The sequence below is a fragment of the Oncorhynchus mykiss genome, chromosome 8 (assembly GCF_013265735.2).
Source record: "Oncorhynchus mykiss isolate Arlee chromosome 8, USDA_OmykA_1.1, whole genome shotgun sequence".
Taxonomy (NCBI): Eukaryota; Metazoa; Chordata; class Actinopteri; order Salmoniformes; family Salmonidae; genus Oncorhynchus; species Oncorhynchus mykiss.
Window position 1 is genome coordinate 31,298,614 of NC_048572.1, and position 25,236 is coordinate 31,323,849.

The window sequence follows — 25,236 nt, forward strand, 5'->3', positions numbered from 1 at the left end:
TTTGGTAAAACATTATGGAAACTCGCTTTTTCTTTATAAAAATGAATGAATTATGTATTTACTTGGTTTCCTCTTTGTTTGTCTGTCTATATTTTTGCCTGCATGTGTCTGTCTGTGTTGTAGTCATGGACAGCGTCGCTCTCTGTGCTTTCTTCATGGGCGGTCTTCAGGGGCTCTGTTTATGGGCTGTGTTCTGGGGCTGTCTGTTTATAAATGACAAGACCGTACAGAAATAACTGAGTTGTAAGACACAATCGTATTACCTGTGCTGTCAATAAAAACAATGTAACAACTGAATCTTCCTTCTATCGATATATACCAACAAAAAATCATTGAATAGTACAAGATTTTTGACTCACCTAATCATTGAGACGGGTGTGTCTGTCTCCTGGAAACCAACAGTTCAAACCTTGGGGAAAGGAGAGGGACACTCAAGGTGTTTTTAACAGCCAGTCTGCTGCGATATTTATATATTTTTGCAGCAAGAGAGAAGAAGCTGGTCTCACATAAGTAGGTAGAATAAAAGGGGATTAACGTCTTCACTGCCATCTCGCTGAGTTTCGGGTAGACTAAAAATGAGGGGATCAACAAGGGTTCTTCTAAGATCCTCAAAGTTCTTCAAAGAACCTTAGGATTCTTGGCACTGAAAATTGCCCCCAATAGGTTATTCCAAGAACCCCACAGGAGGTGGGATTAATTGAAAAACCTCCTTAGTTGGTGGGGGTTCTGCAAGAACCTAACTACTCAACTGAAACATGTGGATTTGAAAGGACAGTAGGTCTGGCACTTAAATTAAATGCAGTGGGGCTAAAAAGTATTTAGTCAGCCACCAATTGTGCAAGTTCTCCCGCTTAAAAAGATGAGAGAGGCCTGTAATTTCCATCATAGGTACACTTCAACTATGACAGACAAAATGAGGGGGGAAAAAATCCTGAAAATCACATTGTAGGATTTTTAATGAATTTATTTGCAAATTATGGTTGAAAAGCCTTTTAAAAAATTATTATGTTACATCCCTACATGCCAGTCCCTTTCAGACGATCCTCCTATCACTGTTGGTCCTCCTCAGTGACCTTACGTACGGCTGAGGATTTGAACTTTCCTCTTGAGAATTAGTGTAGAGTAAGAAGAGCAGTCGTATAGCTCATCACAATACTTCACCTCTTCGGGCATGTAGTACCCTAGACTGTCCTGATCATCTAGTTGAGCATTCCAGATAACTCCTCCATCCCAGCAGAAATCCCGATCTACATAGCAGGATAGTAAATGTGCAGATAGACCGAAGCCCAGTCCATTTTACCGTTACTATAGTCAAGTCTGTGAGTTATGGTATTTTAGTATAGATGTTATCATTTTAGCAATCAACGTAGCTAGCTAGTAAAAGTAACTTTTTTTTTGTCTTTCAGATGTGCGGACCAGAAACCCAGTGACAACACTCGGGTCTGTAGCTGTCATTTCCCGGCGGGAAAGAGAAATGATCAACCACACCCTCAGCAAGTATGCTGGATGTGATGTACTCTCTCACTCTGAGGGAAAGACATCATTTAATCGTCACAGATATAAATTCCCACTGTGCCCATGATAGAATACAATGTGAATTGTTTTGACCTACTGAATGAAACTGAGATGCACTCAGACCAGCCTTTGTGGTTGAACTTACATTACTTTAGTTGGATGCTTTGAGCAAAACTTGTATGGAATATAACCTATTCTGGGAGCCTAGTGTGTGTGTGTATGAACTATGTGGAATATTTTTGGACCATTGTCTTCCCTGAAAACGGGTACTGACAAGAGGAGCAATATGAATCTGTCAGATGTCGTCACGCCAGATGGGGATGGTGATGGAAGCTTTGGTGGTACACACAACGAAGAAGCAGATGTCCCTTCCAGTGATGTGGAGCTGATCTTAGACCTGGTGCCAGTAAGGATGGTCTTCAGAGGCTTTAAGACCCTCCGTCCATGAAATAGAAATTCTTCGACTTTACTGCCTCGTCAATGGTAAGGTACCTTGCACCATAGGGACACTTGAAATCCAACACTGCTGTGTTGTCCACCAGACCATCCTGCGAGGCCTACGGGATCCAAGACCCCGTGACCCAAATCCCTGACTCCTGCACATCCGTCTATGTGGTCATTTGCCGTGATGCCTCACTGGATGGTCTGGTGCCCTTCTCTTCATTATCTGTGCCCCACTTTACAGACAACACCTCATCCAACGACTGATCTAAGGACCCTTTTTAGCAACGAAGCAGTAACTCGCTTGGCCCTAACCACTGTTCCATAATTGCTGGCCGTCAACCTCCCTTTCCTCTTGGTGTGCCAGTTGGGGTTGGTGCTCTGTCCAACTGTTATCTGCCCTATAGCCTCCTGCTTCTCCACCGACAGCATCATGCCAGCCAGGATGCCTCCATGCCTCAGGTGCCCTTGTTTTTTTTTAACTATGTCCGGTACAGACAATGATGACAGAGAGGGTAGAGGTTGTTGTGGCTCAGGTACAAGGAGACATGATATTCCACTGAACCTGCCCCGGAGACGGTTCCTTAGCCACTGAAGATCCTCCTCTGTGGGCTCTCGGAACAGAGGGTTGTAGTCTTCAGCCTAGTGCAGGTCCTTCACTAACTGACTGCACCTGGTTGGGCATGGTTGGCTTCCTCCACTTGCACTCCACATCCGTACGGCCGATATTGGGAACTGCCAAAATTGGCTGCATGGCTACACTGATGAGCTTCACGGAGGCATTCCCATGTGGTAGAGAGAATCCCCTGGTCACCAATAGAGGCCTGCCAAGAGGAAGGATGTTAAGTGCCACATGACTTTCCATGCATGACTTTGAACACCTTGAAATGCATTCGTTGTAAGAAATGCGCTGTATAAATAAAGTTGGATTTGGTTGATGACATTACAGCTGTAGAATATTTAATCAACTGTAATTTTCACATGAGGACAAGTGCAGTTTTCTTCTTTGAATTTGTTTATTGATAACTTGGGATTTTACCACTTGACATATCAATCATATAGTGGGAAGGATCCTATAAATCAAGACTGTGTGACTGCATGTACCACTCAAAAAATATAAATACTGTGCCTTTGAAGATTTGTCTCTGGTCATGAAACAGTACAGGCTGGATGTCAAAACAAAGTCAATTCTGAATGTCAATAGATTTTTAGATTAAATATCATCAATAATACCATTCAAGAGCTGAGTTATCACTCATCAAAGTCTGGTATCTGGGGTAATCTGGTTAATGATTATATAATTGATTAAGTGGCTCTTTTCTTATAGAATGTTGACAGCTGTATAGAACAAATTGTATTGCTAAGATGCTCAAACTTAACAGCTACATTCACTGACACAGGATAAACTTTATCCCTCATGCTGGCCCTGACCAAACTGGTAAGATTCCCTTCACTATAGCTACACTTCTCCACATGGCCAGACTTAGTGGTCTTCTCCTCTTTTAGTGCTCTTATGCTCATCCTTGAAAAATGCCATAAGGTCTGAAATAGACAGACACCTTCACCTCTCCCGAGTCACTATGGGAATTGCAGCGATGGTACAAGACTGACTTGGGGGAAAAAATAAAAATAAACAAAGAGAAAATAGAAAAGAGGTTTATAATCAGATATCTTTTGTATCTCGATTGTAAAACCTCTTCTCTTTTTAGTGGTAGATATGGCTAGCTACTAAACAGCAAGCTACAATGTTTACAACCATCCACCTAAAGCTAGGTTTACCAGCAAATGTTAGCGTATGACTGGAGTTGGCTAGCTAGAGTTGGCTAGCCTGGAGCCTGCTAACTTGTTATGCACCACGCCTTGTATCCAGTGGTGGAAAAACTACCAAATTGTCATACTTGAGTAAAAGTAAAGACACCTTCATAAAAAATGACTCAAGTGAAAATCACCCAGTAAAATACTACTTGAGTAAAAGTCTAAAAGTATATGTTTTATAATCTACTTAAGTATCAAAATTAAATGTAATTGCTAAAATGTACTTAAGTATTAGAGGTTAAAGTATAAATCATTTCAAATTCATTATATTAAATAAAGCAGATGTTTTTTATTTTTTATTTACGGATGGCCAGGGACACACTCCAAAACTGACACATCATTTACAAACTAAGCATTTGTGTTTAGTGAGTCCGCCAGATCAGAGGCAGTAGGGATGACCAGGCATGTTCTCTTGATAAGTGCAGAAATTTGACCATTTTTCTGTCCTGCTAAGCATTCAAAATGTAGAAAGTACTTTCAGTGTTTATTTTGGAATGTAGTAGAGTAGAAGTACATTTAAAAAAAATTGAAATAGTAAAGTAAAGTACAGATACCCCAAAGAACGACTTAAGTAGTACTTTTACTTAAGTACTTTACACCACTGCTCGTTAGCAAACAAGTATAACATCAGCAACTGTAAATAATTTCACTAGCTAGCTATGGAACACAATTGACGAGGGTTGACATCAGTTATGATTATGAACTTGGATGCATTTCAATCTCACAGAATTATAGGCATGACGCAAGAAAGGATTCCAAACAGATTTAAATATCAAGTATTGTATATCTAGCAAGCTAGCTAGCTAAGTTACCTAGCAAACAATGAGGAGAAATAATAATGCAACAATTTACAGTTGTATATCTCTAAAAATGAAGCTGGTTTACTATAAAGAATATTTGCCTAAGCATGCCTGATAGACATGGCTGTAGGTAGATACTGTCTGCATACCTACCTACAGTATGCTCATTTGTACGGTCTTGTCACTGTTCAATTGTTGAGGGTTATGCCATATTTCTTTCTATTTGTAACGAGTGCGCTGAGAGTCGGCAAGCAAGTTCAGGGAGTGAGTGTTTAAATAGTGACAAGTGAGAGTCATAACGAGCAGCCTGGTGACTTAGAGGCCAGAGAGGGAGCACACGAACAAGAACCACGAACAGACATGACACTGGAACAGAAACAATAACGCCTGGGGAATGAACCTAAGGGAGTGACATACAGTGCCTTGCAAAAGTATTCGGCCCCCTTGAACTTTGCGACCTTTTGCCACATTTCAGGCTTCAAACATAAAGATATAAAACTGTATTTTTTTGTGAAGAATCAACAACAAGTGGGACACAATCATGAAGTGGAATGACATTTATTGGATATTTCAAACTTTTTTTAAAAATCAAAAACTGACAAATTGGGCTTGCAAAATTATTCAGCCCCCTTAAGTTAATACTTTGTAGCGCCACCTTTTGCTGCGATTACAGCTGTAAGTCGCTTGGGGTATGTCTCTATCAGTTTTGCACATCGAGAGACTGACATTTTTTCCCATTCCTCCTTGCAAAATAGCTCGAGCTCAGTGAGGTTGGATGGAGAGCATTTGTGAACAGCAGTTTTCAGTTCTTTCCACAGATTCTCGATTGGATTCAGGTCTGGACTTTGACTTGGCCATTCTAACACCTGGATATGTTTATTTTTGAACCATTCCATTGTAGATTTTGCTTTATGTTTTGGATCATTGTCTTGTTGGAAGACAAATCTCCGTCCCAGTCTCAGGTCTTTTGCAGACTCCATCAGGTTTTCTTCCAGAATGGTCCTGTATTTGGCTCCATCCATCTTCCCATCAATTTTAACCATCTTCCCTGTCCCTGCTGAAGAAAAGCAGGCCCAAACCATGATGCTGCCACCACCATGTTTGACAGTGGGCATGGTGTGTTCAGGGTGATGAGCTGTGTTGCTTTTACGCCAAACATAATGTTTTGCATTGTTGCCAAAAAGTTACATTTTGGTTTCATCTGACCAGAGCACCTTCTTCCACATGTTTGGTGTGTCTCCCAGGTGGCTTGTGGCAAACTTTAAACAACACTTTTTATGGATATCTTTAAGAAATGGCTTTCTTCTTGCCACTCTTCCATAAAGGCCAGATTTGTGCAATATACGACTGATAGTTGTCCTATGGACAGAGTCTCCCACCTCAGCTGTAGAACTCTGCAGTTCATCCAGAGTGATCATGGGCCTCTTGGCTGCATCTCTGATCAGTCTTCTTGTATGAGCTGAAAGTTTAGAGGGACGGCCAGGTCTTGGTAGATTTGCAGTGGTCTGATACTCCTTCCATTTCAATATAATCGCTTGCACAGTGCTCCTTGGGATGTTTAAAGCTTGGGAAATCTTTTTGTATCCAAATCCGGCTTTAAACTTCTTCACAACAGTATCTCAGACCTGCCTGGTGTGTTCCTTGTTCTTCATGATGCTCTCTGCACTTTTAACGGACCTCTGAGACTATCACAGTGCAGGTGCATTTATACGGAGACTTGATTACACACAGGTGGATTGTATTTATCATCATTAGTCATTTAGGTCAACATTGGATAATTCAGAGATCCTCACTGAACTTCTGGAGAGAGTTTGCTGCACTGAAAGTAAAGGGGCTGAATAATTTTGCACGCCCAATTTTTCAGTTTTTGATTTGTTAAAAAAGTTTGAAATATCCAATAAATGTCGTTCCACTTCATGATTGTGTCCCACTTGTTGTTGATTCTTCACAAAAAAATACAGTTTTATATCTTTATGTTTGAAGCCTGAAATGTGGCAAAAGGTCGCAAAGTTCAAGGGGTCCGAATACTTTCGCAAGGCACTGTATATAGGGAAGGTAATCAGGGAAGTGATGGAGTCCAGGTGAGTCTGATGACTCACAGGTGCGCGCATCAATGGTGACAGGTGTGAGCCATAACGAGCAGCCTGGTGACCTAGAGGCCGGAGAGGGAGCACACGTGACACTATTAGGCTAGATATTGTTGTAAATGTAATCTCTTTGCCTGTCACATCTGCTCCTGCACCGCCCTCTACTTCTCATCCTGTGTCTCCTTGACCTGCCTCCACTCCCCAGTACCCACTCCCTCTCTCTCTGTGTGTGTGATTGTGTGGGCGGAGACAGTTGTGCTGGAGTCAGAGCAGATCACCACCAGCTGCAACCTGTTCCATAATCAAGACCTCTACAAATACTCAGCCCTGCCACTTTCACGCTGCCATATTGTAATCTCTGTTCAGTCAGTCTAAGGTTCTAGCCGTTTGTTACTATTCAGATCCTGTTATCCTGTTGTGCTTGTTTTTCTTGCCTGACACTGTTTTCCTCTCCGCTACAGTTCTTCCCGGTCTACCTCTGGTCCCTGTCTCATCATCTTGCACCTCTGTCCTGGATTCCCCACTCTACTACTCCCTTCGATTCCCCTCCGGACCTGCTTACCCTGTCTCAACCCCCTCGCTCCAGCCTCAGCCTCCGCACCTGGTTTCCAGCAAGTCGCCCAAGCTTCCCCTAACCTGCACTCCATCTCCCCCCTGTGTTTCAATGAATACCTTGTTTACTTCATCCCAGTCTCCTCGTCTGAGTCTGCTCTTGGGTTCCCCTGTTCCACTCCGCGTAACAGTGCCTGTGCAGATGTATGCATGTTCAACTAGTTTACCCTAATGTTCATGTTACACTGGCACAGATCAACTGTTGTTCAAACTGTAGAATAGAGTATAATTGATTTCGTTTTTTGTCTTTAAGGCAATATCATGTGGTGCCTGGGCTTCTTCCTGCATTAGAATCTAGATACAGAAACAGAATTCCTTTGCCTGTGTGTCATTGTAGCAGGACTGTATCCCATGAAATGTATCCCACTCAAGCAGATTACTCATGAGAAGCTGAATGGCAGCACTGCCATAACACTCCTCCCACAGTTTTAGAAGTATTCCCTGAACTTACTGTGTTTTTTTCGAATGACAGTTTCATTATGACCTCTCCCATCATCTGCTGATCACCAGTTATCGTAGTTAAAGATTCTTACACCAGATTTAACCAAAGATTTTTGGTATCCATTACTGGGATTTACAAGATAGGTACTGTTTGGTTTAGCACAGAGAATTTTCAACCAACCTTACTGATGCCGTCTTTGTCTTAATTCAGGGAAACAGGAGTCTCATAAAATGTCTGTGTCCAGTTGCAGGGGGTCAGTTTGAATTGCTCCGTTATTAAAACAAAAATGGTTTTGCTCCATAAGTAATCCAACAATATGTGCGCCTCCATCATGTGTATTTCGAGTTTTCTCACTCATTGATCGAGACTAAGTCTCTGCCATCATGACACAAAGCACTTTGAGGAGGACACCCACATGTCTCAATCAATGAGAGAAGACTTGAAATAGACAAGATGTCTGCAAAAATCTTTCGGTAAATAACAATACCTCATGTAACCAGGGGTGAAAGTAAGGTGGTATGCTAAAACGTCGGCCTATCACAATTAATACAACATACCATTATTTAACATTACTGTATGTCAGCTGCATGAAAAATGTGCGAATTGACTGGAAACTGGGTGGTATACGCTCCAAATTGGGTTGTGGTTTGAGGAGCACACTTACATTTTATCAAGGCGGGAAAAAAATTAAATTAGAAAATTAAAATCTAAATTATTTCGCAGTGCTTGCTGCAAATACCAAATAGATGAGTGTTGAGTTGCGACTGTCAGTGAAAAGCAGAGACCCAGCCAGGCATATCGCAATATTTAAAAATACAATCACGAAAAACTGTTTGGAAAGCAAATGGCTATTGCTGTAAGAGTTGACATGAAAAGACTCCATTTTGTCTTTTAGTTATCAAAATTCGTAATTTAATTCAGCCAAGAGTAGCCTATCTTGTTGGCACCAGGGGAGAACATCGGCCGTATTGCCGGTGAGTGTGCATATTCACTGTCTTTATCATTGGGTCGGTGCCACTTTTGTTTGTTTGTGGGCAATAATTTCCTCCTCCAGGTTAGATGGATGTCATATTGTATTTGTGTCACCCCTTTTCGTAGGACCATTATATGGATCAGACAACATTGTTTTTAATGATCTGTTTGTTACGGTGCGTGAATGAGGACCCAAAAGCGAATTAACGTAAACAGAGCTTCTTTAATAACAAAACAAAACGTAGGCTCAGATGGACCGGCAGGTTCCGACAGGACAGGACAAGGTTGCAGCAAACATGACGATAGTCTGGTTCAGGCATGAACAACACAAACAAGAATCCGACAAAGACAGGAGCAGAAACAGAGAGAGATATAGAGGACTAATCAGAGGGAAAAAGGGAACAGGTGGGAAAAGGGGTGACGAGGTAGTTAGGAGGAGACAAGGCACAGCTGGGGAAAAGAGGGGGAGAAAAGGTAACCTAACAACGACCAGCAGAGGGAGACAGGGTGAAGGGAAAGGACAGAAACAAGACACAACATGACAGTACATGACAGTACCCCCCCACTCACCGAGCGCCTCCTGGCGCACTCGAGGAGGAAACCTGGCGGCAACGGAGGAAATCATCGATCAGCGCACGGTCCAGCACGTCCCGAGAGGGAACCCAACTCCTCTCCTCAGGACCGTACCCTTCCCAATCTCATAGGTACTGATGACCACGGCCCCGAGGACGCATGTCCAAAATCCTACGGACCCTGTAGATGGGTGCGCCCTCGACAAGGATGGGGGGGGGGGGGGGGGGGGGGGGGAGACGAGCGGGGGCGCGAAGAACGGGCTTGATACAGGAGACATGGAAGACCGGGTGGACGCGACGAAGGTATCGCGGAAGAAGAAGTCGAACTGCGACAGGATTAATGACCTGAGAAATACGGAACGGACCAATGAACCGCGGGGTCAACTTGCGAGAAGTGGTCTTAAGGGGAAGGTTCTGAGTGGAGAGCCAAACTCTCTGACCGCGACAATATCTAGGACTCTTAGTTCTACGCTTATTAGCAGCCCTCACAGTCTGCGCCCTATAACGGCAAAGTGCAGACCTGACCCTCTTCCAGGTGCGCTCGCAACGTTGGACAAAAGCCTGAGCGGAGGGGACGCTGGACTCGGCGAACTGAGATGAGAACAGCGGAGGCTGGTACCCGAGGCTACTCTGAAAAGGAGATAGCCCGGTCGCAGACGAAGGAAGCGAGTTGTGGGCGTATTCTGCCCAGGGGAGCTGTTCTGACCAAGACGCAGGGTTGCGAAAAGAAAGACTGCGTAAGATGCGACCAATAGTCTGATTGGCCCGTTCTGCTTGACCGTTAGACTGGGGGTGAAAGCCGGAAGAGAGACTGACGGAAGCCCCAATCAAACGGCAAAACTCCCTCCAAAATTGAGACGTGAATTGCGGACCTCTGTCCGAAACGACGTCTGACGGAAGGCCATGAATTCTGAAAACATTCTCGATGATGATTTGTGCCGTCTCTTTAGCAGAAGGAAGCTTAGCAAGGGGAATAAAATGAGCCGCCTTAGAGAACCTGTCGACAACCGTAAGAATAACAGTCTTCCCCGCTGACGAAGGCAGTCCGGTGACAAAATCTAAGGCGATGTGAGACCACGGTCGAGAGGGAATGGGAAGCGGCCTGAGACGGCCGGCAGGAGGAGAGTTACCGGACTTAGTCTGCGCGCAGACCGAACAAGCAGCCACGAAGCGACGCGTGTCATGCTCCCGGGTGGGCCACCAAAAGCGCTGGCGAATGGAAGCAAGCGTACCCCGAATGCCAGGGTGGCCGGCTAACTTGGCAGAGTGAGCCCACTGAAGAACGGCCAGACGAGTAGGAACGGGAACGAAAAGAAGGTTCCTGGGACAAGCGCGCGGCGACGGAGTTTGAGTGAGTGCTTGCTTTACCTGCCTCTCAATTCCCCAGACAGTCAACCCGACAACACGCCCCTCAGGGAGAATCCCCTCGGGGTCAGTGGAGGCTACTGAAGAACTGAAGAGACGAGATAAAGCATCAGGCTTGGTGTTCTTAGAGCCCGGACGATAAGAAATCACGAACTCGAAACGAGCGAAAAACAGCGCCCAGCGCGCCTGACGCGCATTAAGTCGTTTGGCAGAACGGATGTACTCAAGGTTCCTATGGTCAGTCCAAACGACAAAAGGAACGGTCGCCCCCTCCAACCACTGTCGCCATTCGCCTAGGGCTAAGCGGATTGCGAGCAGTTCGCGGTTTCCCACATCATAGTTACGTTCCGACGGCGACAGGCGATGATTAAAATACGCGCAAGGGTGGACCTTGTCGTCAGAGAAGGAGCGCTGAGAAAGAATGGCTCCCACGCCCACCTCTGACGCGTCAACCTCGACAATGAACTGTCTAGAGACGTCAGGTGTAACAAGGATAGGTGCGGATGTAAAACGATTCTTGAGGAGATCAAAAGCTCCCTGGGCGGAAACGGACCACTTAAAGCACGTCTTGACAGAAGTAAGGGCTGTGAGAGGGGCTGCCACCTGACCGAAATTACGGATGAAACGACGATAGAAGTTCGCGAAGCCGAGAAAGCGCTGCAACTCGACGCGTGACTTAGGGACGGGCCAATCAATGACAGCTTGGACCCTAGCGGGATCCATCTTAATGCCTTCAGCGGAAATAACAGAACCGAGAAATGTGACGGAGGAGGCATGAAAAGAGCACTTCTCAGCCTTCACAAAAAGACAATTCTCTAAAAGGCGCTGGAGGACACGTCGAACGTGCTGAACATGAATCTGGAGTGACGGTGAAAAAATCAGGATATCGTCAAGGTAAACGAAAACAAAGATGTTCAGCATGTCTCTCAGGACATCATTGACTAATGCCTGAAAGACAGCTGGAGCGTTAGCGAGGCCGAAAGGAAGAACCCGGTATTCAAAGTGCCCTAACGGAGTGTTAAACGCCGTCTTCCACTCGTCCCCCTCCCTGATGCGCACGAGATGGTAAGCGTTACGAAGGTCCAACTTAGTGAAAAACCTGGCTCCCTGCAGGATCTCGAAGGCTGAAGACATAAGAGGAAGCGGATAACGATTCTTCACTGTTATGTCATTCAGCCCTCGATAATCTATGCAGGGGCGCAGGGACCCGTCCTTCTTCTTAACAAAAAAAACCCCCGCTCCGGCGGGAGAGGAGGAGGGGACTATGGTACCGGCGGCAAGAGCTACAGACAAATAATCTTCGAGAGCCTTACGTTCGGGAGCCGACAGAGAGTATAGTCTACCCCGGGGGGGAGTGGTTCCCGGAAGGAGATCAATACTACAATCATACGACCGGTGTGGAGGAAGAGAGGTGGCCCTGGACCGACTGAACACCGTGCGCAGATCGTGATATTCCTCCGGCACCCCTGTCAAATCACCAGGCTCCTCCTGTGAAGAAGAGACAGAGGAAACAGGAGGGATAGCAGACATTAAACATTTCACATGACAAGAGACGTTCCAGGAGAGGATAGAATTACTAGACCAATTAATGGAAGGATTATGACAAACTAGCCAGGGATGGCCCAAAACAACAGGTGTGAAAGGTGAACGAAAAATTAAAAAAGAAATGGTTTCGCTATGATTACCAGAAACAGTGAGGGTTAAAGGTAGCGTCTCACGCTGAATCCTGGGGAGAGGACTACCATCCAGGGCGAACAAGGCCGTGGACTCCCTTAACTGTCTGAGAGGAATGTCATGTTCCCGAGCCCAGGTCTCGTCCATAAAACAGCCCTCCGCCCCAGAGTCTATTAAGGCACTGCAGGAAGCTGACGAACCGGTCCAGCGTAGATGGACCGACAAGGTAGTGCAGGATCTTGAAGGAGAGACAGGAGTAGTAGCGCTCACCAGTAGCCCTCCGCTTACTGATGAGCTCTGGCTTTTACTGGACATGAAGTGACAAAATGACCAGCAGAACCGCAATAGAGACAGAGGCGGTTGGTGATTCTCCGTTCCCTCTCCTTAGTCGAGATGCGGATACCTCCCAGCTGCATAGGCTCAGCACCCGAGCCGGCAGAGGAAGATGGTAGTGATGCGGAGAGGGGGGCAACGGAGAACGCGAGCTCCTTTCCACGAGCTCGGTGACGAAGATCAACCCGTCGCTCAATGCGAATAGCGAGTTCAATCAAGGAATCCACGCTGGAAGGAACCTCCCGGGAGAGAATCTCATCCTTTACCTCTGCGCGGAGACCCTCCAGAAAACGAGCGAGCAAAGCCGGCTCGTTCCAGCCACTGGAGGCAGCAAGAGTGCGAAACTCAATAGAGTAGTCTGTTATGGATCGATTACCCTGACATAGGGAAGACAGGGCCCTGGAAGCCTCCTCCCCAAAAACAGATCGATCAAAAACCCGTATCATCTCCTCCTTAAAGTCCTGATACTGGTTAGTACACTCAGCCCTTGCCTCCCAGATTGCCGTGCCCCACTCACGAGCCCGTCCAGTAAGGAGAGATATGACGTAGGCGACACGAGCAGTGCTCCTGGAGTAAGTGTTGGGCTGGAGAGAAAACACAATATCACACTGGGTGAGGAACGAGCGGCATTCAGTGGGCTCCCCAGAGTAACACGGCGGGTTATTGATTCTGGGCTCCGGAGATTCGAAAGCCCTGGAAGTGGCCGGTGGATCGAGGCGGAGATGGTGAACCTGTTCTGTGAGGTTGGAGACTTGGGTGGCCAGGGTCTCAACGGCATGCCGAGCAGCAGACAATTCCTGCTTGTGTCTGCCTAGCATCGCTCCCTGGATCTCGACGGCTGAGTGGAGAGGATCCGAAGTCGCTGGGTCCATTCTTGGTCGGATTCTTCTGTTACGGTGCGTGAATGAGGACCCAAAAGCGAATTAACGTAAACAGAGCTTCTTTAATAACAAAACAAAACGTAGGCTCAGATGGACCGGCAGGTTCCGACAGGACAGGACAAGGTTGCAGCAAACATGACGATAGTCTGGTTCAGGCATGAACAACACAAACAAGAATCCGACAAAGACAGGAGCAGAAACAGAGAGAGATATAGAGGACTAATCAGAGGGAAAAAGGGAACAGGTGGGAAAAGGGGTGACGAGGTAGTTAGGAGGAGACAAGGCACAGCTGGGGAAAAGAGGGGGAGAAAAGGTAACCTAACAACGACCAGCAGAGGGAGACAGGGTGAAGGGAAAGGACAGAAACAAGACACAACATGACAGTACATGACGCTGTTTGTCAGTGTCAGCAGCGTAGGCTACCCTGTAATATTTGTAGTATTAAAAAAATAATAATCCGTACAGTTGGGTGTCCCATACCGGAAACAAATGTAATCTACTTTCACCCCTGGGTGTAACAATATGTAACTACTGTTCTCTGCACTTGTCTGTCTACACCTGAGACACACTCGGACACACTGAACTGTACTACACTGTTCATAAAATAACGTGTATGTTAGTTTTACCACATAGCATTGTTGTTGAATACCCAGTTCTCTTGAGTTAGCATTAAATAGTGTACCCACTCCTGTATTTTAGATCTTGACAAATAAACAAACATTCTTTGGGTATCTGAATGCCTAGCATCTGTCTGATGCCACAGAGTGCTGTAAAGCTTATATACGTATATTCTGTGAATCCATAAGGGCAGACAAATATAGAACATTGATAGAAAATATGCATATTTTTTGAATGATGGTTCTACATCAGGCCTCTCCAACCCTGTTCCTGGCGAGCTTCCGTCCTGTAGGTTTTCACTCCAACCCTGTTCCCGGAGAGCTACCGTCCTGTAGGTTTTCACTCCAACCCTGTTCCTGGTGAGATACCGTCCTGTAGGTTTTCACTCCAACCCTGTTCCCGGAGAGCTACCGTCCTGTAGGTTTTCACTCCAACCCTGTTCCTGGCGAGCTACCGTCCTGTAGGTTTTCACTCCAACCCTGTTCCTGGCGAGCTACCGTCCTGTAGGTTTTCACTCCAACCCTGTTCCTGGCGAGCTACCGTCCTGTAGGTTTTCACTCCAACCCTGTTCCTGGAGAGCTACCCTCCTGTAGGTTTTCACTCCAACCCTAATCTAGCACACCTGATTCTAATAATTAGCTGTTCAATAAGCTGAACCAGGTTTGTTACACCTGGGGTTGGAGCGAAAACCTACAGGACGTAGTTCTCCAGGAACACAGTTGGAGACCCCTGTTCTTCATGGTATTATGCTGAGCCACACTAGCTGTGTTTACACAAGCAGCCCAATTCTAATATTTTTCCCACTAATTGGTCTTAAGCACATCAGATCTTTTTCAGAAGTGATCTGATTGGTCAAAAGACCAATTAGTGAAAAAAATATCAGAATTGGCTGCCTGTGTGAATGCATCCATAGTCCTTTATCTGGCTTCGGTACACTGGCAATGGTGGGCTGAGGATGCTGAGACTCTTTGTACTTAAAGTGGTAGAGCTTCTTAACCACCAACTGTTTGTTCCTCTTGCAGAAGATTTGCTGGTACTGCACGTCTCCTGGAAAGACATGATTGTGGTCTTAGCATTTTCTACTTTTTGTGGAAGGGACATAGGGCAACACGCCTTTGTTGTTAAAGGTATCAACTGAATGGGACCAGCTAGTGTAGGGTTTAGGGACAATGAGGGGACAATCGGGGCTGCTTTTGAGAGGAATGATCAGTCAACAAAGTGAATGGGCTGGGGGGAGGGGGGGGCTAAAGAAGGTGTTAAAAGTCCTAGGAAGGCAGTTCTTACACAGTATGAATGGTTGTGTATGGGAGATTGATGAGTAATGGCACCTCAATTGCTTTCATACACAACGATATATTTACTATCTAAGCACAACTCTGCATGACCAAAGTACTGTCGGTAAACCTCCCCCAGCCAATTGACTTTGACAGATCATCCTCTCTCAAAGAGTGCGGTGTATAAAGTCAGGAAATCTGCTGTCTCAGCCACTAACCTGTCACCGAGGGAGTACTCCAAGGCTCAAGCCTAGGCCCCACACTCTTCTCAATTTACATCAACAACATAGCTTAGGCAGTAGGAAGCTCTCTCACCCATTTATATGCAGATGATACAGTTTTATACTCCTTAGCTGGCCCCTCCCTGGATTTTGTGCTAAATGCTCTACAACAAAGCTTTCTTGGTGTCCAACAAGCTTTCTCTACACTTAACCTTGTTTTGAACACCTCCAAAACAAAGGTCATGTGGTTTGGTAAGAAGGTCATGTGGTTTAGCCCCTTTTCCACAGATGGTATTACTACCTCTGAGGGTTTAGAGCTTGAGGTAGTCACCTCATACAAGTACTTGGGAGTAAGGCTAGATGGTGTGCTCTCGTTCTCTCAGCACATATCAAAGCTGCATGCTAAAGTTACATCTAGACTTGGTTTCCTCTATCGTAATCACTCCTCTTTTACCCCAGCTGCCAAACTAACCCTGATTCAGATCCTACCCACGCTAGATTACGGAGACATAATTTATAGATCAACAGGTAAGGGTGCTGTCGCGTGGCTAGACATTATTTACCATTTGGCCATCAGATTTGCAGACAATGCTCCTTATACGACACATCACTGCACTCTATACTCCTCTGTAAACTGGTCATCACTAAATACCCATCGCAAGACGCACTGGTTGATGCTTATTTATAAAAACCCTCTTAGGCCTCACTCCCGCCTCTCCGAGATATCTACTGCAGCCCTCATTCTCCACATACAACACCCGTTCTGCCAGTCACATTCTGTTAAAGGTCTTTAAAGCACACACATCCCTGGGTCACTCTTCTTTTCAGTTCGCTGCAGCTAGCGACTGGAACGAGCTGCAGAAAACACTCAAACTGGACAGTTTTATATCAATCTCTTAATTCAAAGATTCAATCATGGACATTCTTACAGACAGTTGTGGCAGCTTTGTGTGATGTATTGTTGTCTCTACCTTCTTGATCTTTGTGCTGTTGACTGTGCCCAATAATGTTTGTACCATGTTTTGTGCTGCTACCATGTTGTGTTGTCATGTGTTGCTACTTTGCTATGTTGTTGTCTTAGGTCTCTCTTTATGTAGTGTTGTGTTGTCTATCTTGTTGTGATGTGGGATTTGTCTTATATTGATATTGCATTTATTTATTTTAATTTTAATCCCAGGCCCCCGTCCCCGCAGGAGGCCTTTTGCCTTTTGGTAGGCCGTCATTGTAAGTATGAATTTGTTCTTAACTGACTTGCCGAGTTAAATAAAGGTTAAAGAAAGAAAGAAAGAAAGAAAACATCCTTGTCAATATTAGCCCTTTGCAGTGGAATTTTGTAGACGTGTTTTTGTATTGTGTTTGGAGAATCTGCAGAGAAAAAAGTGAGGCGGTTGTGCCATTACTGTTGTAGTCTTGATTTTATACCTTTCAGTGTCACTTGCTGGTTTCTGTCCCATTGTGCTCCATAACTGTGTGCACATTGGACATTTCAATATCGTCAGCTTGCTGTTAGCTAACTAGCATCACCAAATTGGCAGCAAGATTGCTAGCCAGCTGAGACTGGCTGAGAACCAACTAACCAACCATAGACGATTTATACACATTCATCAATGCAAAATCTGATTGATTGAATTATCCATGTTGTCTATATTAAATGGTACTTCATTTAACATAACAGGCTTTTAAAATTCAATATTGGTGTACAATATCTACTTAAAATATCAAAGGCACTAATTTCACATACAAGCCCGCACACACACACACACACACACATTTTTGTGTGTTGGTCGTTCATAGTAAACAATGCCATTATTGACGCTTTTGGGCACGCCCCCTCTACCTAGCGGGAAGTATCAGCATTCGCTATAAGTGCTGGACTTTGTGGTTCATCAGGGAGTTCGAAAACTTCCGGATTCTACCAGTAAAATGAAAATGTAAAAGTTCTAGCTAGTGGTTTAGATAATTGTGATGTTTATGATAAAAACGTATATTATTAATATAGTAATGACTACACGTCGTGGCAGAGCCAGGGTGAAATTCCCCTTTAAGGCCTTGTACATTATAATACGTTCAACAGGCACTGGTTGAATCAACGTTGTTTCCACGTCATTTCAATAAAATGACCTTGAACCAACATGGAAGAGACGCTGAATTGACACCTGTGCCCAGTGGGAAAGCCTGTTCAAAATGTTTCCTAACCTCCAAAGTAGTATGAGATAAGAAAAGTAATCAAGTGATTATACAAACTAAGTTTCCATCCAAATCAAATTTGAACTGACATTCAAAGTGATTCGTTAGAAAGAATAGTAAAAGGGATGAAAACTAGCTATGACAAAACACAGAGATGACCATCAGGTCATGATGGAGGAAGCTAGCTTGTTGGTTTGCTCGGGGGCCCTAAGGAAATATGTCATGTAATGTGTTACTTCCTTTTTCCACTACCATTTCATTGTCTCTCTCCGGGTGAGACTGGAGACCAATTCATGGGTGGTTTCACCAATTCGGTGCCTTTTGAGAAGTGTAACTTGCAGTAAAAAAAAAAAAAATGCAATGTTTGATTTCACTTATTTCAACATTCTGTTACAACGAGCACATATTTAACTCCATAAAAAAAAACAAGTTTTCATCTTAAATCAGCCATAAATCCCCTTGTGACAGGGGGAATGGAAGCTTGTTGTGTGCAACAGGGTGTGGCTATTGACCGCAAACTTCACAAAAACATTTAAGTTGTTAAAACATTTCCACCACTAAACACCAGAAAATGGCCAAAAAGAGTAGAACCAGCTCACCTGCATTTACACCAGGATTTGACTATTAGACGCTCAATGTTTCTTCCGAAAACAATATTTGAAGAAAAAAATTGTTTCACCATATTAAAACAAGAGTTCAGTTCACGTAACAGGGTTGACCTTAAAAATGAGGGACAGAATGTACGTGAATCACTAATCACATGACATAAATCATCATCTTCTGTTATAACTGTCAAAGCAACAAAATAACCAGGGCTTTATATTGAAAACCTGGAGAAATGTTGGGGTTCAGTGGGTTAAAATCTTCCTAGAAGTCACAGATGGAGCACGGATGGACATGTCAAAATGCTGAATCTTGCCACTTCAGCAAGTCTTTATTCATATTAAAAATCGGATTGATTGAATTCTCCATGTTGTATATATTAAATGGCACTTCATCTAACATAACAGGCTTTTATTTCTTCTTAAAATATCAAAGGCACTAATTTCACACACAAGCCCGCACACACACACACACACACACACACACCGGTGCTGGGTGGAGTGTACTCTCAGAGGGAAGGAGTCATTCTCAAGCAATGTGGGCGACTGACTCCTTCAACTATTTAGATTCCGTTTTGTAAAAAATAAAACACTGTCCAGAACATAGGAAGGCAAAGAAGATCTGATGTGGAGATGGAACGTGACGGCCAAGTCAAATGGATCAATGTATGCTCTTTAGTCGGACGACCCAATGGACTTGGGTAGTTGTGGTGGTGAACTTGGGCCAGAGTTATTAACTGGTCCTCATCAAGTCACAAAAAAAAAAAACAGGCATCAGGAAAAATACATTATGTCAATTCGGATGATTAATTACACAGGTTATGCAATTACCTTCAGAGAAATGAATGTAGGACCGACACTTTCTCCTCCATGGGGATGGGAGTTTAAAAACATACCAAAAGACTTACTACACAAGATAAAAGTAACAAAGAGCCCCCAAAACAGGATGAACAGATTATACGAAGAGAGGGAGCTAGGGAGGACAAAGGAGGGTAGAAAGCATAAACAATACAGTTAATATTGCTGTTCTGGTAGCTGAGGAATATATGGGAACAGCTTCAGCTACAGTGTACTACAGTATCTGAACGTTGTTCCACAAAGCTTTCAATGTGCAGATTTGGAAGCAGCAATCCAATTGTAAACCATCTTTCTCTCTCCTCCTCTCTCTCTCTCTCCTCTTCCTACTTCTCTCCATTTCTCCTTACAGTCTCTGTTCCAATCTCCCATGGCAATCTTCCGACCAGCATGTTTTTCTCCACCAGAGCCCAGAGACCTTGGCGCGGAGTGTTGGATGCCTGACACTGTTGACACGGTGCTGTTTTGCAATACAAAGGGGACTGTGGTTTATTTTCGGAAAACAATATTTTCTTTCTACCATGTTGCAACTTATTTTCCCAATTTCATTATTTGTTGTTGCTCTGGTGGATTAACGTCTATGCGCTGTTGATTAGGGGAGAGGGAGAGAAAGCGAGTGAAGGAGAGCAGGGAGGAGAGGAAAGCAGTGTGGAATCTGTTTGAAGAACACGTCTGTGATTTATTTGAGTTCATACATGGTATGTTATTTCACAAGAGGCTCATGGTAAGATAAGAGCTCCCCATTCAAATCCAGGTTTGATCAAGTCTCTCCACCGTCATGTTTACTGGATTAAATGCAAAGCTTTCGCTTAGCCTTTGAGACAACCCTTCCTTGTGCGCGGAGAGATTTCTTCTCTTTTTTTGACTCTCTCATTTGTCCCGCCAAATGAAGGAGAGATGATCGAAAGGCAACGAAAGAGCCCGTTAAATGATTATGCAAGGATGTTTTTTCTTGGTGTCAAGTCTTTAGTCTAATAATAAAAGGGTGAGATTTCTTACTGTCGGGTTGACTGACATTGAATGCCGTACAAAAGCCATGTTTGCGTAGGGAGAGGCCCCAATCACAGCTGGAAAGAAGGCCTGACAGGGGGCTCAGAGCCTCAGACGAACGGACACATCTGGAGTTGTGTGGTCTATGTCACTGTCGGTTCTGTTTGCTTACGCTCAGACCACTCAAACAAAAACAGAGCTTTCCACCACCCCCTGAGGAAGACGACACATGCAACAATTTGAAAGCTTGAAATAATAAACAACAATCACAGAAGGCGGGCAGTTCTCCACGGAGGCATTTTCCACTAGCGAAGTCAATTTGTGGGCACGTAAACAGGGATAACATGCCTCTGACCACTTGTGTTTAGATGCCCCCCCTCCCGCGCATTCACTCGCTACACATCAAGCCCAATTAGTTTTAGTCTCTCTGTCACGTAAACGTAAACAGGGATAACATGCCTCTGACCACTCGTGTTTAGATGCCCCCCCCCCCCCCCCCCCCCCCCCCACACACACACACACAGAACAAAACAGCTGTGTGTAAGATTAATGCTATTTCATGGTGTGCTTGAAAAAAAGGAGGAAATTGATTTGGAGATACCAGAGAAGCATGATAAATTATAAATTATAAATGATCAATTCTGAGGACGACAAAAAGAGAAGAAGACCAGCGATGCAAAAAGAAAAAAGGAGAAAGTGAAAGAGAAGGTCTTGACTGGAGTGCAATGAGTCGAAGAAAAAGAGTTGTATGGAGAGAGTGTGTGGGGAGAAAATGCTCAGTCATGCCTCAGGAATGTTGTGGGTGCGCTCGCCGGTGTGACTAAACCATTTTTCACAGCAGTAATCTGAGGAAGCCGTCCGTGTGTTGGCAGCGTGGGCTGCATGGTTGAGCCTGGGAGGTGAGAGGAGGAGGTAGGGATGGAGGGAGATAGCGGAGGATAGGAAAGGGGGGAGAAGGAGTCATGTAGACCCCGTTTTAATTTCTCTCGCTCTCTCCCTCTTTCTCTCGCTCTCGCTCTCTCTCCCTCTCCCTCTCCCTCTCCGATTCAGAAAGGAGTTGTAAACAAGCTCTGAGGATTTACAGGCCTGCTGAAATAGAGTGTTGACCCCTGCATTCCTCTGAGCAATGTATTCTGGAAGAATCAACACTGGGCCTGAGGTGGACCTCTCTCTCTTCTCTCCCCTGTCTACTCTGTTCTCACCCCTCCTCGTTTTTCTGTAACATATTTATCTGACCACCGAATGAAGGAAGGCCTCTCCGGGGGAGGGGGAGGGTGGGTAGTTAGCCCCCCTCCCACCTGCACACTTGTGACTGTCATTGGTTTGACTGATCACCTCGAATCCGCGAGCAGATGGTTGGATGAGGGTCAGCGGTATTACATAAGCCACATTGTTCCTCTGGCGAAGCCAAGAGCGTTGGACTCATGGGTCTCATCATCTAGAATTATATCTGGGAAGGAACATCGCCATTAGGTTTCAACCTGAACCAGAACACTGTCAAAATGACAAGATAATAATCAGGCTTTTAACTCAGGGATACATGATAAAGAGAAAGAGTGATGATATGTGTACAATTATGTAATGAAATGTATACTATACAATCCTATATTATATAAGACAGTTTTGATAAAAAATGTTAGCGAATAATATTAGAATGACTCATCTGAGTGTATAATTATGCCATAGCATATCTAATTTATGTAATCATTCAGTTTCAGTTCACTTTGATCTTTCATGCTTCGATGACAATATATACTGTACCTGTTATCTATATGAAAACACAGTACTATCTAGAATACTGCATGTGATCTAACTAGGCATCATTACTGTGTACATTTCTGTCATAACCCTTGGCTTGCTGGCTAGCAAACAGCACAACATCCAACTGACGTGAAGAATATGTAGAGTTGAAAAACAATAATGGTCCTCTCTTTCCATCTACGTCTCAAATTGCACCCTATTCCATATTTAGTGCGCTAAATTTGACCAGGCCCCATAGGGCTCCATAGGGCTCTGGTCATAAGTAGCACACTATGCTGTATAGGGTGCCATTTGAGACACAATAATAATTTTCTTTGTAAAGCGGTTTTCAATACAAGTTGCAAAGCGCTTCACAGTACTAACAAAGAAACAAAGACTAGAGGAAGGAGAAGAAAAAGCTCATTAAAATAATTCATTGAAATAACTCTTTAAAATCACCTTTATAAAAGTGTCTTCAGCAGTGATATAATGACGCAGCCCATGTCTGGGCTCATTTGTATTGGTGTAGTCTAATAAATATATATCTGTTCATAGTGAAGGGTGAATATCCAATAACCAGAAACCCTGGTTCACATTCCCCAACCGTTGTCTCACATAGCGAAGTGAGAAGGGACAGATATTTATGAGGAACATGCTTGTACACACACACACACACACACACACACACACACACACACACACACACACACACACACACACCGAGTTCGAGTTAGCTATGAAACTAAACCCTTGGTGGGGCCTCCTAGGGCATCTTGAAGTGAGCTAACATTGCTTTTAGGATTTGTGAGGAAGTACGGCAAGCTATGTTTTGAGCTCTGTGGTCTGTGGTGAAGATGTCATACTTGGCTCAGAGCCCTGCTAGTCACCTGATGTGAATGACATAATGTTTATCTGATTATCATCATCTGATAGAGGGATATGCTTTCAACCTCCAACCCAGACTGTTGGCGAATGGTCATAGCATTCTCCTGTTGAGCGTAGCCTGATCTCAGATCTGTTTGTGTTGTCTTGTCAACTCCTAAGGTCAATGTCAATCCAAACAAGTTGGCTATACAGCAGCACAAACAGATCTGGGTCCAGGCTACAGGGTGCAGTTTCATAGTTCCCTCCACTTCCCTGAGAGAATAGCTTGGGTGTCTGCTATTACCACCACAGTCACCTCTACTTGCCATATGATACCTGTCCACCCCCAGGGTTTGTATTTTGAGGTCAGTGGCCCATAGCCTTAGGATGGACAGGAAGAGATGTGACATTCTGGGGACTTGAGGAGATATATTATCTGTCACCATTATTGTCCCCCCTGCATCACTGTCTAGAGCTTGAAACTGGAGGTGACATCAAACCATACGGCTGGAAGCTGACTCGACCGTCTCACCCAGCATGTGTGGTTAGAGATGCCGGTTCAGTAACGGTCTGGGTTACGGTCGCCTCATTGTCGACCGTGAACATGTCAGAAGTAGTCTGTCACGTCGCGTGAAGACAAAGGTCCTTTGTGCTGGGGAGTCAGAACATGGTTCATAGCCACAGAGATTGAAGAATACTATTGAAGCACGCTGAAAAAATAAAGGGGTTATGTCCTCCACTTTTTCTAGGAAAATGTAGGACTATTTCTAGGACTATTTTACACCAAATTGTTTCCAGTGCCTGCTCTGAGAAGGAGGGGATTTTTGTAATTGTGCATTCTGATTGGTATGGTAAAACTCATTTTCCAAAATGAAATGACGGAGGAGGGCGAGCTCTCTCTCTCTCTCTCTCTCTCTCTCTCTCTCTCTCTCTCTCTCTCTATCTATCTCTCTCTCTCTCCTTGGCAGTCTCAAACCCCAAAGTAATACAGTGGACCTTGCACTGCGGCTGGGCTGCCAAATCAAACACTCCACATTTCACAATGCATCTGTCCCTTTGCTTCAATAAACCCACAGTCAACTGACGTATCTGAATTACAGCTTTCAAGTGAACCCTCCATAATGAATCATGCCCATCAGAGCTTTGCTGTGCTTCAGCACTTGACCGAAGATGACAGAATGGTAAAGTTAACTTTAGCCTGCCTCTCCCGTGTCCATTTAATTGTTCTCTCCTAAGTGTTCAAAGCCGTAAAGGCAATGGGCAGCGCTTGTGTCAAGTGTCAACTCCATGTCATTGTGCGGCTTTGTTGATGTTAACCCACCTCACTGAGAGCACATATGACCTCAATCTAAACTTGGGGGCGCAGCCTAGTGGTTAGAACGTTGGGCCAGTAACTGAAAGGTTGCTGGATCGAATCCCTGAGCTGACATCTGTCGTTCTGCCCCTGAACAAGGCAATTAACCCACTGTTACCCGGTAGGACGTCATTCTAAATAAGAATTTGTTCTTAACTGACTTGCCTGGTTAAATAAAAATAAACTTCCTGTACTTTCTGCTCGACTTGAGGCGAGTAGTGATGAGGTCATCATAACAAATTACACATTGGTCATTATGGACAATTGCCATAGAGACTTGATGAGGTGTCATGTGAGTTACAATGAAAGAGGTGCTCAGTGCTGTTAGTACAGAGTGAATACACAAATGGGGCTTGTTTCTTTCTTCCCTCCTTTCCACTGCTTTATGTTATCTCAGGGGTTCCGAGGAATGCTATTGCCTTAAATAACGTCACAGACCATGTCAGAGCTAGAACATTAGGGAGACACATATTTCAGCCTCTGAAGCTTTCCATATTTCATGAACTTATGCAACAGCACTCCACAGATCGTGAATTCCTTAATGTTTAGTTGTGGCACCCTGGATTTTATTCAAGGTCTTTGATTTGTAATGAATATTGGTGACGCCTCTAGTGTATGTGTGTGTGTGTGTGTGTGTGTGTGTGTGTGTGTGTGTGTGTGTGTGTGTGTGTGTGTGCATGTGTGTGTGTGTTTGTGTGTGTCTAACATACGTGATTGTGGCAGCAGTGTTGCCAGTTCCTTTCCTAGAAGCAACAGAAATGGGTCAGTGTGTATGGGGAGGGAATGTTTTCCTGCGCACAACACCTGTCCACCATGCTTTTGTTCTAAGTTTGCGAGTAAGACACACACACAAACACATTCCATTCCCCCCTTCCTCAATGCCAGAAAAGAGGCCAGAAAGAGCAGCTTTTACAACTCTTGATGTCACGTCTGTGTAGGCTACTCGAGAAAGATCACGCACTCTGTCTGCAAGGTCAGATAAACTGCTAACGATTGAGACCTGACAAACAAACAGGAGTGTT

The 25,236-nt window shown here is 44.5% G+C and overlaps 1 protein-coding gene across 6 annotated transcripts in view; it reads left to right on the forward strand.

Annotated features, from left to right (window-relative positions):
• The window catches only part of rad51b (RAD51 paralog B), an 87,308-nt gene extending 78,459 nt beyond the window's left edge, over positions 1-8,849 (forward strand). For 5 of the 6 annotated variants that reach the window (XM_036985281.1, XM_036985279.1, XM_036985280.1 and 2 more), the window contains 2 exons: positions 1,407-1,497; positions 7,120-8,849. In XM_036985281.1, the coding sequence (XP_036841176.1) occupies positions 1,407-1,497; positions 7,120-7,432 (404 nt within the window). In that variant the 3' untranslated portion in view covers positions 7,433-8,849. The remainder of the gene's footprint in view (positions 1-1,406; positions 1,498-7,119) is intronic. The other variant, XM_036985278.1, reaches the window with a different exon arrangement.
• Positions 8,850-25,236: the final 16,387 nt, after the last annotated feature.